This window comes from Hemisphaericaspora subhashii (assembly GCF_019202705.1).
Source record: "Hemisphaericaspora subhashii strain CBS 10753 chromosome Unknown scaffold2, whole genome shotgun sequence".
Lineage (NCBI taxonomy): Eukaryota > Fungi > Ascomycota > Pichiomycetes > Serinales > Debaryomycetaceae > Hemisphaericaspora > Hemisphaericaspora subhashii.
Window position 1 is genome coordinate 135,935 of NW_026057213.1, and position 17,871 is coordinate 153,805.

General features: G+C 32.6%; 8 protein-coding genes across 8 annotated transcripts; 7 read left to right on the forward strand and 1 right to left on the reverse strand. All coding sequences in view use genetic code 12, as the record gives it.

Moving 5' to 3' along the window:
- Positions 1-17: 17 nt before the first annotated feature.
- On the forward strand, positions 18-3,173 carry J8A68_001041 (uncharacterized protein; the record flags this gene model as incomplete). The annotated part of the gene is made up of 1 exon (XM_049404652.1): positions 18-3,173. The coding sequence occupies one exon, from the start codon at positions 18-20 to the stop codon at positions 3,171-3,173; it is 3,156 nt and encodes a 1,051-aa protein (XP_049265585.1).
- A 776-nt stretch (positions 3,174-3,949) lies between these two features.
- RXT3 (Rxt3p) lies at positions 3,950-5,770 on the forward strand (the record flags this gene model as incomplete). The annotated part of the gene is made up of 2 exons (XM_049404653.1): positions 3,950-4,196; positions 4,305-5,770. The coding sequence occupies 2 exons, from the start codon at positions 3,950-3,952 to the stop codon at positions 5,768-5,770; spliced, it is 1,713 nt and encodes a 570-aa protein (XP_049265586.1).
- Positions 5,771-7,496: 1,726 nt separating this feature from the next.
- J8A68_001043 (uncharacterized protein) lies at positions 7,497-8,615 on the forward strand (the record flags this gene model as incomplete). The annotated part of the gene is made up of 1 exon (XM_049404654.1): positions 7,497-8,615. The coding sequence occupies one exon, from the start codon at positions 7,497-7,499 to the stop codon at positions 8,613-8,615; it is 1,119 nt and encodes a 372-aa protein (XP_049265587.1).
- A 50-nt stretch (positions 8,616-8,665) lies between these two features.
- On the reverse strand, positions 8,666-9,070 carry J8A68_001044 (uncharacterized protein; the record flags this gene model as incomplete). The annotated part of the gene is made up of 1 exon (XM_049404655.1): positions 8,666-9,070. One exon carries the CDS (start codon positions 9,068-9,070, stop codon positions 8,666-8,668), a length of 405 nt encoding a protein of 134 aa, XP_049265588.1.
- Positions 9,071-9,258: 188 nt separating this feature from the next.
- On the forward strand, positions 9,259-10,419 carry J8A68_001045 (uncharacterized protein; the record flags this gene model as incomplete). Its single annotated transcript, XM_049404656.1, has 1 exon — positions 9,259-10,419. One exon carries the CDS (start codon positions 9,259-9,261, stop codon positions 10,417-10,419), a length of 1,161 nt encoding a protein of 386 aa, XP_049265589.1.
- Positions 10,420-10,794: 375 nt separating this feature from the next.
- J8A68_001046 (60S ribosomal protein eL31) lies at positions 10,795-11,597 on the forward strand (the record flags this gene model as incomplete). The annotated part of the gene is made up of 2 exons (XM_049404657.1): positions 10,795-10,848; positions 11,313-11,597. 2 exons carry the CDS (start codon positions 10,795-10,797, stop codon positions 11,595-11,597), a joined length of 339 nt encoding a protein of 112 aa, XP_049265590.1.
- A 1,747-nt stretch (positions 11,598-13,344) lies between these two features.
- On the forward strand, positions 13,345-14,919 carry J8A68_001047 (PEX6; the record flags this gene model as incomplete). Its single annotated transcript, XM_049404659.1, has 1 exon — positions 13,345-14,919. One exon carries the CDS (start codon positions 13,345-13,347, stop codon positions 14,917-14,919), a length of 1,575 nt encoding a protein of 524 aa, XP_049265591.1.
- A 66-nt stretch (positions 14,920-14,985) lies between these two features.
- J8A68_001048 (PEX6 family protein) lies at positions 14,986-16,866 on the forward strand (the record flags this gene model as incomplete). Its single annotated transcript, XM_049404660.1, has 1 exon — positions 14,986-16,866. One exon carries the CDS (start codon positions 14,986-14,988, stop codon positions 16,864-16,866), a length of 1,881 nt encoding a protein of 626 aa, XP_049265592.1.
- Positions 16,867-17,871: the final 1,005 nt, after the last annotated feature.

Here is a 17,871-nt window from a genome sequence, read left to right on the forward strand (position 1 = left end):
CTTTTCTTTAAGTAAAAATGAATATAGATATAATAGAACCACATAATCGAATACGAATATCCAATGGTAGTAGTGGTAGTAGTAGCAGTAGTAGCAGTAGCAGCAATGAGAAGATATCATCAATCCATCAACAGAATGGGAAACTTTATGTAGGATTTAGTAATGGTGATTTATCAATCTATGCTTCCAAAACTGATGACAAAGAAATTGACGACCAACAACAACAACAGCAACAAGCTCCATCATCATCATCCAAAGCAAGGTCAATTCGTTCACTAAAGACATTCAATGATATTAAGGGATTGTTTAAGGATAATGAGAAATCAGGTGATTTCACCCTAGTTAAACGTTTCAAGAATATTAGTCAAGATGGTGCTAGTATAGATTTGATTAAAGTTTTACCGATGGTTCAACAAGATAGTCACAAGACTATCATATTAACAAATACCCCGGAAGCAGTACGAATATATGAAATTGTCGGTTCTCATATAAATCAAATTCATAAATTTGAAGATTCAAAGAATTGTTCTGATGTATTGTATCTAGAGTCTGATGAACGGAGATTGTTATTATTAGGTATAAAAAAGAGATTTGTTGTATTTCAAATCATTAATAAATCAAGGAATCTATTCACATTTACAAAAATCCATGAAGAATCATTAAAGGATAAAGTACGAACAATTGATAACTATATTGAAGAAAACAAAGTAATTATTGGACTTCAGAATGATTACCTTCTAATTGATGTCAGACAAGACTTTAAGATATCGTCTTTGCCAGTAGACGAAACCAATGTGAACATGTTTACTCATAATACATCATTTAGTTATTTCGGATTCACATCCTCAGGTCCAATGACATGGACGGTTCCAATTGAACATGAAGATAAATTATTATTAGTAAGGGATACTCAAATTGTTAAATTGGAGAAACAATCACAGGGAGATTCAACAATTACGTCTTCTCCAATTAAACTCCTAGTTGTTCCAATTGCCATATTTTCAATTCATCCCTTGTATTTAGTTGTTATCTATAATAAGAAATTAGAAGTTCTAGATATTCAAAATGGAGATTTGATTCAAAAATTTCATCATCAAATAAATTCCAACCAAATACATACCAGCATGGAAGGGCCAACTATCAATCTTGCTGCCGGTTCTGACATCCTTCAATTTAACATTACATCATTTCAACGACAAATTGAACAATTCTTGAGTATATCAGGAAAGGGTTCATCTAGTGGTAATATAAAGGATCCCCATAATGATTTAAAATATATTGGACTTGAAAAATGTATTTCATTGGTATCGAAATTAGATACTTCAAATTCAGTTTTCCATCAAGACCCATCCAAAGATCCAATTAAGGCAAAACAAATGAAATTACGAGAATTATATACTTCCAAAGCACTTATGTTATTCGAATCATATTCAAAATTTCATGAATCATTAGTGGAAATTTCTTTAGAATGGTTAGTTTCGTTCCAAGATATTCTTGAATTATTTCCTGATTTTTTGAATGCTCAAAAGAGACTAATTGCTCAAGTACAAGATCTGAAAGATGTTGGATTCCCCAATAGCCCCATCAAACGTATTACAATAGAAGATCTTGAATTGCATTTAGGTATATCTGAATCAGAATATGATACGGCCGATAATGCATCACGAAGACTTGCACAACCACCCGCTAGTTCAACTTCCCAAATCAAGTCTGTGTCTTATGTGAAGGCCCAGATGAATGTTCGAAGATTTAAGAAAGCGGTGAATAATCTAATAGTTTATCTCACTGATCAAAGAAGAATTTTGTCAACATTTAGGAATAAACATAGTATTAAATGGAAGGGAATTGATTTATTCCCCAGGGATGTATATCCTGAATTAAGCAATGATCCAATACAACAACTTGATAAAGTTGCCACTATAATCGATACTTCCTTATTCCTATGTTATTTCTATTGTAAACCAATGTTGTTAGGTCCGTTGTTGCGATTACCTTCGAATAATTGTGATTCTAAAACCGTGAATCAATGTTTGTTGAGTAATATCCATAATCATACTCAACAACGGAATTTCAAACAACCTAATTTTATTAAAGAATTACTTGATTTTTATTTTGGGAGGTCATTACATGAAGACGCGTTGGTTATGTTGTATAAATTAGCTCATGATGATGATAATAATGGGGAATCATCAATTGCTCAACATTCAAATGATGAAGATAATTTATTGGATGATTATTTGAGAGGTCCGGCATTGAGTATTCAATATTTACAAAAATTGAAAAATGATGATTTGTCATTGATTTTTAAATATTCAAATTGGATATTGGATGAAAGTAACCAGAATGACAAATTTGGGAATTGTAAATTGATATTTATGAATGATACTTATGAATGCGAAAGTTATGACAATTCTCGAATTTTGAATTATTTTGTTAATACGAGAAAAGATTCAGGATTGGCTATTGGATATTTGGAATGGTTATTGTTTGAAAGTGATTTAATTTCAAAATTGATCAAGACGAAACAAGTACTGAAATTTGAAACTAGATTATGTAATTTATATCTTAAACAATTGAAAGAATTAGAAGTGGATGATTATGAGTTTTATCAAAGTGATAATTATATCAAATTATTTGAATTATTAAAATCCGGGAAGGAATATGATCCATGGGCAGTCTTAAAGAATATACCCACCACTGAAGATAAATTCTTAAGATTTACAATATTTATATATAAAAGATTAGGAGAACATGAAAAATCCATAGATGTATTATTTAATCAATTGAATGATTTAGATGGAGCCATGGATTATTGCTCGGAGATATATTGTTTACCAAATGGGATAAAAGCTGGAGAAGGTTTATTTCATAAATTATTAGAAGATCTTTTGATTCACTATCAGGATAATGTTGATCTCATTGCCAGGTTATTATCCCTTCAAGGATCTAAAATGTCTACATTAAAGACATTAGCATGTTTACCTGATTCATTCCCCTTGCATAAATTATCCAAATTCGCCACTAATCAAATCGGTACTATTCAAGAGAGTTTACATGACAGTAGGATTTCGGCTCAATTATATAAAGTGGGAGCAATTAATCTTGAATCTAAAGTTGTTACATTACAGAATGATTCATATAAGGTATCTTGTTCATTTGTTAATACACGTTAAACATTCTTCTCTAACCCTATATCATAAGAATGTGTTACAAAAGACAATCAGATTGTTCATTATGGATGTGCCCAGCGTTAGATCAATATATGGAGAGCATCAGAGAAGGATTTAGGGATATCAGGTGCGTTGATAAAGTGGGTTGATTTTTGCAGCAATTCTAGAATTACAATTGTCGTTTGACATATACAGAGAGTGACTAATTAAATATTACTTTTATAGCTATAATGTTTGTAGACTGAGTTAATTTATAACGGTTTTTTTGTAACTTATCTCTCAAGTAGTAAACTATTGTTGAATGTTATGCTACCCATATTGCGCTCTCTATTGATATGGTAGAATAGTTAAGCGTGTACTTACCAATAATAGTAATATTACATGTTACGTAATAATAATATGCAGTTTTTGCCCCACTTCTTTTTAATAAGAAAAAAAATCTTCACAATTTTTCCAGTTTTCTTTGAATCCTTTTTTATTTTTGTTTTTACCCTTTAAAGAGATTAACTTGTAAATAAAGGATTACTTACAGGTTAGATATTTTATCAATCATTATATAATTACACACACGACTACCTTAGTTGAATATCGTTAACTGATACCATTGTAGAAAATATACAAATACCATTATTCTTTCTACCAATTGCACTAATTAGATTGACACTTTCTTATCCCAAGAATTCAAGGTTTTGTTTTTTCCCACACCACATTTCCATTTGTTTATTAATCTGGAAAATACTGGACAACAAACTCATCATCATATAAGAATCAACAGTTAAATGTCATCACATGATAATGCTAATCAAGCATATTCTAATGGTGGATATAGGAAAAATAGTCCTGTATGTGGACCACCACCACCTGGATCTACAGGTAATAAATTACCTTCGGCATCTAATTTAGGAATTTCCAGTTTTTTAAATAATCCATCTTCCGCCGCACCATCCTCATCATCACCAATTACAACAACCACATCACTTCCTTCCATTTCACCACCTTCTACACAACAATTACCCCGATCAATGAGTGATGAACAAGCAACTAAGAGATTAAAATATGAATTTCCGAAATCTGAATCTTCAACAGCCAGCAATAGTTAACGATCAGAATGTAGAGGAGGTGTTGTTGTGAAAGTTGTTGGTCCACCACAGCAGCAGCAGCAGCAGCAGCAGCAGCAACATCAACTAGCGAGACCGCAGCTTCCTATGTATCAATCACAATCACAATATGGTTCACAAATGTCGCCTCAACTTCCCCGAATTCATCAATTACCCCATCAACAACAACAACAACCGGTTACAAGCACTACTGAGCTCCAGAGTCAATCTCATCCGCCACAATTCCAACGTATACTGGAACAACAACAACAGCAGCCTCCACAATTACTCCTGCAACAACAACAGCAACAACAATCTCCTATTTTCGCACCCCAGAAACGAGCATCATTTTCGGCATCTACTCAAACTGAAGAAATACAAAAGCATGAAGATAAGTCCGCACATGTCCATAATCACCCACATCATCATCACCATCACCATCATCATCATCATCCTGTTGCTGCACATCGTCATCATCACCACCACCACCATCATCATCATAAGAAGTCAGATGGAGGGGATGACAAAGAAGTGCTGACAAATGATACCGGTCCGAAATTGACCGAACAAGATGAAGTTGTCAAACAAGAAACACCAAATCAAATCACACAACAACCACACACGAAAAGAATATCCAGAATACGCAAACCACATCCCAATCTAAACATCGAACCCATTGTAGAAATAATCAAACAATATTTCCCTAAAAGACAATATCTCGGCACGATAATCTACAATCCCACCACCACCTGGGACACCATCCAAACCCCACAATTATATGGCCTAAAACCAGAACACCAACTTCGATTTCAAGAAATTAAACTCGCCTATCAATCCCGAAAAACATCACAACCGGGGATTGGAACGAGATATATCCCCTGTATTCCGGCGTTGCCTGCCGAATATGTGAATTCGATCATGGAGATTAAGATCCCATTTCGGTATCTTGTTGGATTTATGCAGGATATGAATAATGGAATTGTGAGGAGGGAGGTATGGGGTGGTGCTGGGGGGATATATACTGATGATTCTGATATTGTTGAGGTGTTGTGTCATTTAGGGTTGTTTGACGAGGACAATGGGGTGGATTTGTCGAGGTGGAATGTGAATTGGAAACCTGAGTATTTTATTAGGCCATTGGAAGCAGGGGAGGAGGATAGGGAGGGGAAAGGGGAGGAGGATAGGGAGGAGGGTGGAAGAGTTGATAGGGGGATATATGGAGATTTGTCAGTAGAGATCTTGTTATTGCCCACGTTGCCACAATATATTGGATATTATAATCATGGAATCAATTCAAGAAGTTGGGATAGTCGAAAGAATCAACATTCAGGATTATCATATTGTGTATATAATCTTAAATGGGAAAAAAGGGATAGTTATTTAGGTGAGAAATCGATTTATAAAAGGTATGAATTTGAATTACAACAAGATATAATTGATAATGAAGAATTAAATAAGGAGAAACAAGGTTGGCAATTTAATTATGTTAATATATTCTTCTAATTTCTCTTCATAGTTTTCCTTCTCTTCTTCTTCCCTCTCGATGATGATAAACAGGTTAAAGAAGTTGAAGTTTGATCGGATTCGGATCGTACATTGGTATATATTCAATTTTTGTAATAAATGTATTAATAATTTTTCATATTTCTAGTTTCTGATCTCATAAGTTTCTTTTGTTACAGTAATTATTTTTAATACACTGCCCAGAAATGTTTCTAATTCCAGCTACGCCAAGAACTAGAAAGGGGATTTCGGAAGATGACTTGACGACACTCTTCGGGGGAATGTGTGTAAGCTGAAGCAAGATACCGGAGAAGATCAAGAGTGTTTGAATATGAAGATGTGCTGCAAAAGTGAACAAGAATGCAAATGACCGATCATAATAAACCTTTACAAAAACAAGGCTGCAAAAAAAAAAAATCAGGTCAGAAGTTTGAAGTAGCAGTATAATTTAAAAGAAAATACAGTTTTTAACTTCATTAAAGGCGGTGTTCTGAAAGGCTGTGCATATCAGATACTGGCCTGTGGTATTATAACACCAATGGGCGTAGATGTTCAATCTCATATGTTTCTATATTTTTGGGGGTAAATATTACAGATGCCATATGATAATCTTATCTATCTTTGGTTAACTTCACCATTGTACAGAGAAACCACGGGGAATGCCAAGGGAAAGAACACTTACAAACTTTGATCTTTTAAACTTCAAACTAGATATGGATGTAGATATATGATAGAAATAGAACTTAACTCTCAATGACTATTTCTACAATGTATACTAACGTATCAATGACAGTTTTACTCTGTAATAATAATAATAATTGCTGTCAATGTAATAACTGGCGGAAAAAGGGCTTTTGCAACTAAATAAGCCAATCCCGGAAGCTCCTTAAAGGTAATGAGCTACAAATCTCATTGAGTATTTCATATAAATACTCAATAATAGAATTAATCCTTTACGTTCTCAATGGAAGGAATTCTAATTTAGTTCCTACTGTTAAAATAATAAATAAAATGTCATATGTTGGGTTGGATGATAATTTTATTATTTTAATTAAATTTGTGTTGCATGACGAGATTTTTTTAAATATTTTATTTTATTATTTAATTTTTGGTGTGAGTGAGTGAGTGAGTGAGTGATTGTTCATAGAGAATTAAAAAAGAAATTAATGTGATAAATAACTTCCACAGAGATTTTTTTAATTTAAAGTTTTATTTGATTCTTTTTATCTCTTTCACTTGAATGAATAGAAGAACCCTTGGGTTATCTCTTTAATTACCATTTCAAGACACCAATAAGTTATTTATAAATAACGGCTTGCTTGGCGATATTCACTGAAGACAGCAACTAGAAGAGAGAGAGAGACAAAGAGAATAACGATTTTTTAGAAATTAATAAATAGAATGTTCTAAATCTACAAGTATATCAGTAACACGCATTCACACAAAGACATTTCTCATCTCAAACTAAATAAACAACAACTATACACGGACATTCATAGACAGAGACAAAAGGTTGATACTATACATTTGTCACACTACCAGATACCATTAAACTCCGGGCTTATTCTATTAACAGGAAAAAAAGAAGTGCCAACTAGTAATAAAATCATATTGCATATCCCCCCACACACATCTATTTTTGACTTTTTGCATTTTTTAAAAAGCTTTTAACGTTAAAAAGTCGTTTGATATTTATATATACATCATCACCATCTCGCATTCTTAAATGATTAGAGAGACTCATAGTTCAACAGACCTTTCAAACCTACCCAAGAGACCGACGCCGGCTTTTTTACGAAAATCAACTTCAACTCCAAAATTAAATAGTAATAACAATCATAAACCACTTCCGAGAACACCTAATACACTTCAACAACAACAACCTCCCCAGTTAAATAGAAGGACTCCTACACAGCAACAAACAAACTCATCAGTTCCTGTTCCACCATCTAAATCAAAGCAGCAACTAGTATCACTGCCGCTGAAGAAGAAGAAAAAAATTGGTTTCTTTAAAAAAATCTCGATTGAGTGGAATTTATTATTATTAAAATTAAAATCAATATCTGAAGACGTTTTATCATCTGATGATATTATAGAAGAATTCTTTATAGATTCAGATCCTGATACCGATTTTGATAATCTTGTTAGATCTCATAAGGGATATAATTCAACTGAAGAACGGTTTTTAAAAGATTATAAAAAATTTAAAAATTTAGATAATATGGCTGCGGCATATACTAGTAGTAATGATGTTAGATCTTCAGCTACTATGGTTTCAGATAGATTACAATATACATTACAAGATATAATACGACAACAACAACAACATCACCTTATGCAACATGAACCAAAATTTGATTCAATAGATACCAGGACAGAAGAACCAACTCGAGAAGAAGGTTATGAAGATGATGAAGAAGAAGATGAAATAGATTCAGCAGTTGAATATAATGAAATTTCATTCCGTGATTTGGATGTTTGTCAACTTCGTAAAGAATTTGAAAATTATAATACCAATAATAACAGTGCTAGTAGTGATACTGATTCTAAATCAACTTTATTTAATGAATCAAATATTGGATCTACTTTATGGGAATATCGTCGTAAGAAATGGTTATCACCAAATCCAAATAGTCCTCCTAATAAACTAGAACAAAGATTGATTGAAACTTCAATTCAACATGTTCCTAAAGATTGTTATGTTAAATTATATTCTTGTTTAATTGAAAAGAATAAAGAATTGAAACATAACAAAAGAATCAATCTTTCTGATGTTGTCAAGATTATAAATGCTGGTTGGATTGCTGAAGAAAAATGGGAAAGAGCCGCTCGTGGATTGCCATAACCAAAACACACTTTTTTAATAAGGTCATTTTTTAATAATTTTAATAACTTTTATTTCTTAATTAATTTTAATGTATGTTCTAATATTCGTAAATCTTGATCAATATATTCTGATCTTGTTTGTAATTCATTAATTATATTCGAACCAGGGCCATTCCCATTTAATATTTGATGACATTCTTGAATCATTCGATTTAATTGTTTTTTATATTTCATAAGTTCATAATAATTCATGGCAATATCTTCATTTAATTGTCGATCTATTTCTTTATTTAATTGATGAATAGTAGTAATTTTATCTAATAATGATGAAGTATTATTGCTGGAATTATCGGAATTTGATTTGATTACGGCATAGATTGAATTCATTAATTGTTTCAGATAGATTGATGATTGTTTTAAATCATTTATTTGATTGAGTTTTGCTTGTTGTAGTAGTTCTGTATGCAGCGACATCTCTTGAACTGTTTTCTCTTTACTTTTACCTTTCACTGGTAGCGTACTAAAAAATGGTTTAACCCTGTGGTTCAAAGATAAGGTTTAGTGATTTTTGATTTTTCCCCTGGATTCAAAATGCCCAGATAATCAAGCCCGTCAATCTGATCTATAGAGATCATCTACAGTGTGTTAATTAGTTATTGACAATGACACAATATCTATCTAAAGAATCATTATTCTTAAAACTACCAACATCAGAACCACCAAAACAAGAAATTACCTTACAAGATTTATATAATGAACTTAAAACTGACAATTATCAATATACATCAGTAATCAACAAAACCTACTACATACTCAAATCATCAACCAATTTAACTCATTCTCAATTACTCAAATTATGGTCAATTAGATTAACATTACACTTATTCAATGATCAATTGAATTATGCCAAAAAGGAATCGATAAATTTGAATAATGCTCTATATTTGAATGAAAATTCCAACATCTCTCCATCAAACACCCCACCACCACCTCCAAATAGAGGAACGGGACAACCTGGATTAGCTCCCGTCTATCCCTTACCTAGAAATAATCAAAATTTATTAGATCATAATTTGGTTATATTATTACTTCGATTAAAATCAATCCCCAATTTGAATCTAATTAATGAATTATATAAATTGAATTATCAATTACGATTAAGACCTCAACAAGTCAAACAAGAAGATCTAAGATCAAGATTGATTAATTTGAGTTATGACACCATTGTGATTTTGTTCATTACGAATAATTTGCAGACATTAAGAAGTTTTTTGTTGAATCTTTATCAAGAATTGAAATTGAATGGGGAAGTGTCGTCGTTGGTGTATCTGCAATATCTTTCGAATATTACTTTGGTGTTGATTATTGTGGAGACGGTGATATTTGTGAATCTTAAAGAGACGAATATTGTGAACAAAGTGATTCAGGAGAAATATGGGGAGGTGTTTATGAATCAAGTGAATCAAGAATCTAAATTATCATTAGTGTATACAGTTAGATCAATTGCGCCGATTCGAAACGAATCATTAGATTCTGATTTCGTGATTGGGAATAATCCAGATTTGGGTGAGATTATTAAATTGGTTCAAGATGGGAGAATATCTGGAAGAATCATTTGTTCAATGTTGGGGATTTGGGATTTATTAAATAATTTCCCCCAGTTTAAATTAGTTCAAATTGAAGATGAGATTCAATTGACGAATGAGAGAGATAAACCAAGTCAAGAAGAGGCTAATGATGATGGCGGTTGGTTAGATTTGGCATATCAGGAATTGAATGGGAATTGGTATAAGTATATACATAAAGTGTATGGTTTAGAATAAGACTTAATTTTATAGATAATAGAATGTATACAAAACAATTAGGTTTCTAGCCCTAAGATGCTTCATTTTCCACGTGACTCGAATTATTCATTTTTCTGTAGTAACAATTTCTCCATTCAAACTAATATAGTAGTATGGGAAAAAAATGTTCACTTATCTGCAGTATTTCATTTTGAACTATTTACACGACTATCATTTTTTTCGCTTCTCGCAGTAATCTCTTTCATTCACACTAACACTACAGTGGACTGTCACACTCTTACGCTTGTCTACCAGAGATAGTACCAAAAATTTGAGGTGAAAAAAAATTTTAAAGAAATTTCTGACCTTTGAAACAGTTTAGTGCTTTGTATAGTTTAACACCAAATATCCACAATGGCTTTACAAGACGTTATTACCCGTGAATACACCATCAACTTACACAAGAGAGTATGTAATGAATGAAATAACCAGATTGAAAACTGGGAGAAATGGTTGTCGAAATGAGGAATCGTGGAATGCGATGAAAAATTAGTGGGATGGGAAGCGATCGAAATGTTGAATAAACATACACACAACAACTACTATTATGAAAGATCAGTAATGTGTCTACTACGTTATTATTTACCAACTATCGTTGATTTTCAACTACAACTATGCAAGGAAGATCTCAGTTTGAGACCTACTATGAATCACTACCAGTAATATGCAAAACCTTATGCAGCTAAACATATGTCAAAACAACTTATTGATGAGGTATCAACTATGAATAAACTATGAACATTCAGTTCAATACAAGTTCGAGATGTCTCTTCATAACACTCATTCCCTGCCCCTATCAATTTCTCCCATATATACCCAATTTCGACAAAATGTATCCAATATGTTTCATTTTACTAACAACTTATTTCTAGTTACACGGTGTCAGCTTCAAGAAGAGAGCTCCAAAGGCTGTCAAGGAAATCAAGAAGTTTGCTACTTTACACATGGGTACCACTGATGTCAGATTAGACCCAAAGTTGAATGTTCAATTATGGAAAAGAGGTGTCCAAGGTGTTGAACATAGATTAAGATTAAGAATTTCTAGAAAGAGAAATGATGAAGAAGATGCTAAGGAAAAATTATTTGCTTTTGTTGAACCAGTTTTTGTTCCAACCGCTAAAGGTTTACAAACTGTTGTTGTTGAAGATGAAGCTTAAATAGCTTGTTGATTTATTTAATAAATATTTTTACAATAATAATAGTCATGATGATTCACTTTACATAGTTTGTATAATAATAAGCAAAAAAACTTTCCGGTATAACGAAAGAGATTGGATTTTTTGAGATTTGACATTGTAGAATTGAAGAGGGGATGTGAAGTAATAGAGGTAGTTGAGATTACATAGCCATAGTAACATTCATGATGTGGCATGTGATCTCTATATAATAATTACTACGCTAATTCGTCCATCAATGATCTTGCTATCGAACTTTAAGCTGGAAAAATTTAGAAATAATTTCAAATCATTCATTACGCAGATTGATTTGAAGTTATTTCTAAAACTACAACTTCGTTGGCATTGGAATAGCGTATTTACAATCCCATAAATCTTCCCTTTTCTAGAATCTTTCCTCTTTATAAACGACAGATAAACTTAGCAGTTGCGACCAAAATATTCCAAGAATAATTCTCATGTATAATTTTGGGACTCAACTGGTACGGATTATCTGTGGTCCGCTTAGAGGAAAAAAGTATAGACAAAGTCCTATCTAACTTTTATGTAACGAGCTTACGGTAATAAGTTAAGCACTCAGAGTACTAATTTTTACAATCTAACAAACCATTTCAGACAACGTAAATGACTGAACTATTTATGTATGATACAAAATCTAAAACAAAAGTTAGTACAATTGCATCTCTCATGATTTCCTCTCAAATTCACACATCAAAAGAAAAGGGGTTGTTGTTATAAAATCAGTGTAACTATGACAAAATATACCAGATCATTGCAATAAAGCCATATATTACCAAAACGGTAAAGAACTTCAAAAAATGCTCTTTATTGGTATGAAAAAAAGAAAGTTATCATCATTAAGTATTTTCTCTTTGATTTCTGTGAATATTGGAAGGGGGATGTATATTGTGGGATTACATACTGTTGTGTTTGAATATTCTCGGTTATTATATTGCTGTTGCTGATTAAGAGGAATGAAGTGGTGAAGATGAGTTTGTTAAAAAAAATTTAAGCCTGACTGAGAAGACTGAAAAATTTTTGAGGCTCTCATTTTAAAATCCGGGTAATGAGTACCCGTCTAAGTTAGTTAGGGAAAAAATTCCCACGGAACTATAACTTAGGTAGTGTAAGAACTATGTATGCCGTGAGCACGACACAAAAGGTGATTCTTAGTAGAGTGACTTTAGAGTTGATTCGTTTTGCTTGCAAAGGGGATTTGACAGTACTCTTGAATATTTCTGATTAAATTTCTTTCCTTTCTGAATTAATTTCTTACTTGTCTTGATTTTTGGTATAAATTGCTGCAAAAAAATGATAAGAATTTCGAAGATTCAACTTAGACAAGAGAAGTCACATAGTAATATACTGAATACCTTTTTCTAGATTCTGGAGATAGTTTATAATCTAATTCATAAGCATTCAAATTATTAGATGATATATTTTAGACAAGTATTACTTAATTCATATCGATTGAATGGCACTTTTGGTAGGTTTTGTGATTCATTCTATTTAATTAATTATTTTTCTAATCCCCCACAGAAACAGAAATCAACAACCAGAAAAAAGATCCGAGGAACAAAAGAGAAAATTGTTGTCCAATATTTTTTTACAACCACTTTCCTTTTATAAATATATCCAAAATTATTCCCCAGATTCAGTTGATAGAAGAAGTATCTGAAAAGGACACTTCTATAGAAAACACTTCATTACCAAAGATCCCTTATTTATTATGCCACCATCTGCTGTGATGTCTTCAACTGATACTTTACAACAACACCAACAACCAGCCAAATCAACTTTAGTTAATATTTCATTTATTAATGATCCATCTAATTTACAATATGATTCAGTAGAATTATCTTGGAATGTATTTGGTAAACTATTCCCAGATTTCCCAGAAGATACCAACGATCCTCATGCTGTTGGTTCTATTGATAAATTCATTTTGGTTAAATTATTAGGTGCACCTGATTATTTCAATAAATTTAAAATTATGAAAATTCATAAGATTTCTTATTCAACTGCAAATTTAATTACTTTCATTAATAATTCAAATTTATCTAAATTTGATAGTTCTCAATTAACTTTAAATACTGCTATTGTTCAATCTATCAATATTGATTCAATTCCAATTTTATCACAAGTATTCATATCTGTACCTCATGAAATTTATCACATTTTGCATAATAAGCCGCAGCTGGCTATAAGAGAACAATTATTAACTCAAATATTGGCCAATAGTGGTAGCGTTCTCAATGAAGGTGACACCATCAGGTTAATCAATGGGAAGGTCAATCTCTGTGAACCTATAACTCAAGGGAAATTGGATCACAACACTAATATTATATTGATCAACCAACATGAAGAGTCTCAGCAGTACCACCTTGAAGATCAAGAGGAAGAGGAAGAACTCGAAGAAGAAGATTACGATGAATCAGATCTTGATGCTGATTTATCTGGTTATTTATCTTCAACATTACAATTCGATAAATCCGAGATTATTCACTCCAGCACCAAGTTTGGCGTTAAACCATTACCTGATAGAATTTCAATTGATAATTTACCTGTTGGATGGCAAAAGGATGATTCTGAATTGTTTGTGTTTATAAATTCTTCCGATTTTATCAAATTAGGATTCCCTATATTCAGTGGTGATTTGGTAAAATTGATTATTACCCCTGAAAAGAGTGCAGTTGTTAGAGTATTTACATTTACTGAACCTCAAAATACTTTCAAATTCGGATATGTTTATTTATCCCCAATTTTATTAATCAATCTTGGATTGACTAAAGATTCTGCTATTGAATTTGAACAATTCCATGAAAATACCACATTATCAAAATCAATCCCCATTGCTGAATCAGTTACTATATCTCGAGTATGTTCCCAAATTACCATGGATAAAACTTATCAACGTAATTTCTTTTCCAGTTTGAAAACCATCTTAAGTACTCAATTCAAATGTGTCCAAGAAGGTGATTTCTTCCCGGTTGTCATTGACTCAGTGTTATCTAAAACCATGTTTGACAATATGAATGACGAAAACAACGAAAATGACGAAGAATCAATGGGTGGTGAAGGTGGAGATGGGATAGATGTTATCCCAATAGGAGATCCTGATGCAGTAGCATGGTTCAAGATTGTTGAAGTTAAGGGAAAGAATGAAATCGGGACAAATCAATTCCTTGTTGATCCATCCAAGACATTATTAGTTTCTTCTGGGGTTGAAAGTGTTCGTTTACCACCTAATGAATTCAACAACTGGTTTGATTACTTGCATTTACCTCCATTAAAATTAATATAGTTATTTAGCCTTAAATTAATACGAGTTCTTAACTTTTTCTGCATGAGTACTTGTATTTCATCCAAGATGAGTCTTAAGACTTCGATATTGTTGAATTCACTGAGTAGAGGGATTGGAAAGACTACATTGGTAAGAAATATATGTATTGAAATGGGTCTTAATTTGATTGAATTTGATTGTTTTGAATTATTAAATCCAGGACAAGAATTGAAAACTATTGGATTATTGACTGGGAAAATTGATAAAATAATTGGGAACTTGCCAAATGGAGACACAGGGTTTCATGTTATTTATTTAAAACATATTGAGAATTTATGTCCTAAAACTGATGATAATGATCAAAATTCAAGTATTTTCACTTCGTTGTCTTTGAAAGTTATCCAAACTTTGAATGATTATTTAAATAAATACCCCAACATGGTGATTATAATGAGTTGTAATGACTATGATAAATTAAATGATAATTTGAAATCATTGATTAAATTTACAATTGAATTCACCGTTCCTACCGAGAATGAAAGATTAGAAATCTTTAAGTTTTTAATCACTAATGAAAAGAAGAAATTACATCAACAAAAAGATAATATCGAAGATAATGATATCCTAATGAATACCAACAGTCTGAAATTAACCGATATAAATTCCTTCCCATTCATAATTAGAAAAGACATAAATTTCAAAAGTCTTGCACTTCAATCAGCCGGTTTAACTCCTCGTGATTTAATCTCAATCATCAAAAAATCCAAAAAATTAGCCATCAAAAGACTCTCCAAACTCGCCAAAGAATTGCACATCTCCTCCATTAATAAATTAATCCATGTCGGTAATGGAGGTGTCATAAATTGGATCCCAGATGATTTCAACGCCGCCATCAATGAAGCACGTAATCAATTCAGTGATTCCATTGGTGCTCCAAGAATCCCAAATGTAAAATGGGAAGATATCGGAGGTTTAGATCTCGTGAAGGATGAAATCTTGGATACCATCGATATGCCATTAAAACATCCCGAATTATTTAATAATGGACTTAAAAAGAGAAGTGGGATCTTATTTTATGGTCCACCAGGGACAGGGAAAACCTTATTGGCAAAAGCAATCGCCACCAATTTCTCACTTAATTTCTTTTCGGTCAAAGGTCCGGAATTGTTAAATATGTATATCGGTGAATCGGAAGCTAATGTTCGTCGTGTGTTCCAAAGGGCTCGTGATGCAAAACCATGTGTTATCTTTTTTGATGAATTGGATTCAGTGGCGCCTAAGAGAGGTAATCAAGGTGATTCTGGTGGTGTTATGGATAGAATCGTTTCTCAATTATTAGCAGAATTGGATGGGATGAGTAGTGATGGAGGTGATGGGGTTTTCGTGGTTGGTGCCACGAATAGACCAGATTTATTGGATGAAGCATTGTTAAGACCAGGTAGATTTGATAAGATGTTATATTTAGGTATTTCCGATACTGACGAAAAACAAACTAAGATTCTTGAAGCTTTGACTAGAAAATTCAAATTGCATGATGATGTTAGTTTGGAAACTGTGGCTGAGAAATGTTCATTCACATTCACGGGTGCTGATTTTTATGCCTTATGTTCTGATTCTATGTTGAATGCCATGACTAGAGTCGCTAATGAAGTGGATGCAAAGATTAAGCAATATAATGATGAAATGAAATCACAGGGGAAGAATGAAGTTAATACAAGATGGTGGTTTGATAATGTTGCTACTGAAGACGATACTACTGTTCTCGTCAAGATGGAAGATTTTATCAAGGCCCAAAATGCATTAATCCCTTCTGTTAGTGCGGAAGAATTACAACATTACTTGAGAGTGAGAGAAAACTTTGAAGGTGGGAAAGAAAAGGCACAGCAAGATTCTGTGACAAATGGACAAGTTATTAATGAACAAGATTTATTAGACGGCTCTATAACTATCAACGGAAATGGTAATTAGATAATAACAAGACAATTATATATATTTTTTAATAGACTCTAGATACTTATTTTTGTATTAGTGGTCGTAATTGTGCACAAAAAGGGTATCGTACGATGTGTGAAAGCACAGTTAGCCAAGTATAAAGCCATATCTGTTGCTGGCTTTTGTGAAACATGGAACTAATAATCTCCATGAATATACGTGAGCTGATTCACCTTGCACGTGTTTCAAATGTAGATTATGAGCATCGGACTAGGAACTGTGAAATAAGAATTGACACAATCTGGTTAGAAAAGTGGAGGGGAAACAATTCTAGTAATTACTTTAGACGGAATACTTCAACTTCGTCTAACAGACCAGAAAATTTCTTGGGTGTTTCGAGGCCCTACTTTTTTTTTTTGCAACCGTTAATCAGTTTAATTTGGGCCATTTTTCTTGGCTGCAAAAGATGACAAGTAAATTTTATTAAGTGTGAATTCCAAAAAGTTTAAAAGTGACAACCAGTCGAAAGGGTCTTTCTTAATAACACAGCCTCGGGATTTCCAGACAATCTCGTTAAATATTCTCATATTCTTGCAACGTGCATTGAACCTATTTCTAAGACTTTACATACATTGCTTTCTTCATTTACCAGGGCGAGCAAGAGAATAGAAGGAATGAGATGAGGTCCCCAGAATCAAGCCATGATAATTGATGTCATCTCCGAAAACAGGGTTTTTTTAGAGCCTCACTGGCGTGAACTGCATGTGCTGTACATCCTGTGCAATTATGCAACAAAATGCCTTCTAAAGCAACCTGCGAATAAAGTTTTGTTGAGCTTTGAAATATACGTCCTTTAATGTATAATCAAAATTTAAAACAATCAAATCTTTCGTATCTTCTAATTTATAGATTCGGAATAAATCCGTTTTACGGGCTGAAGAGATTCCGATAGGAATTATGGTGGAAATTGATAGAACCAATACGAATAAGAGCAGCACCTTTAAGGGGGGGTTTGAATATCGCTTGTGATTTTCGTGCTCG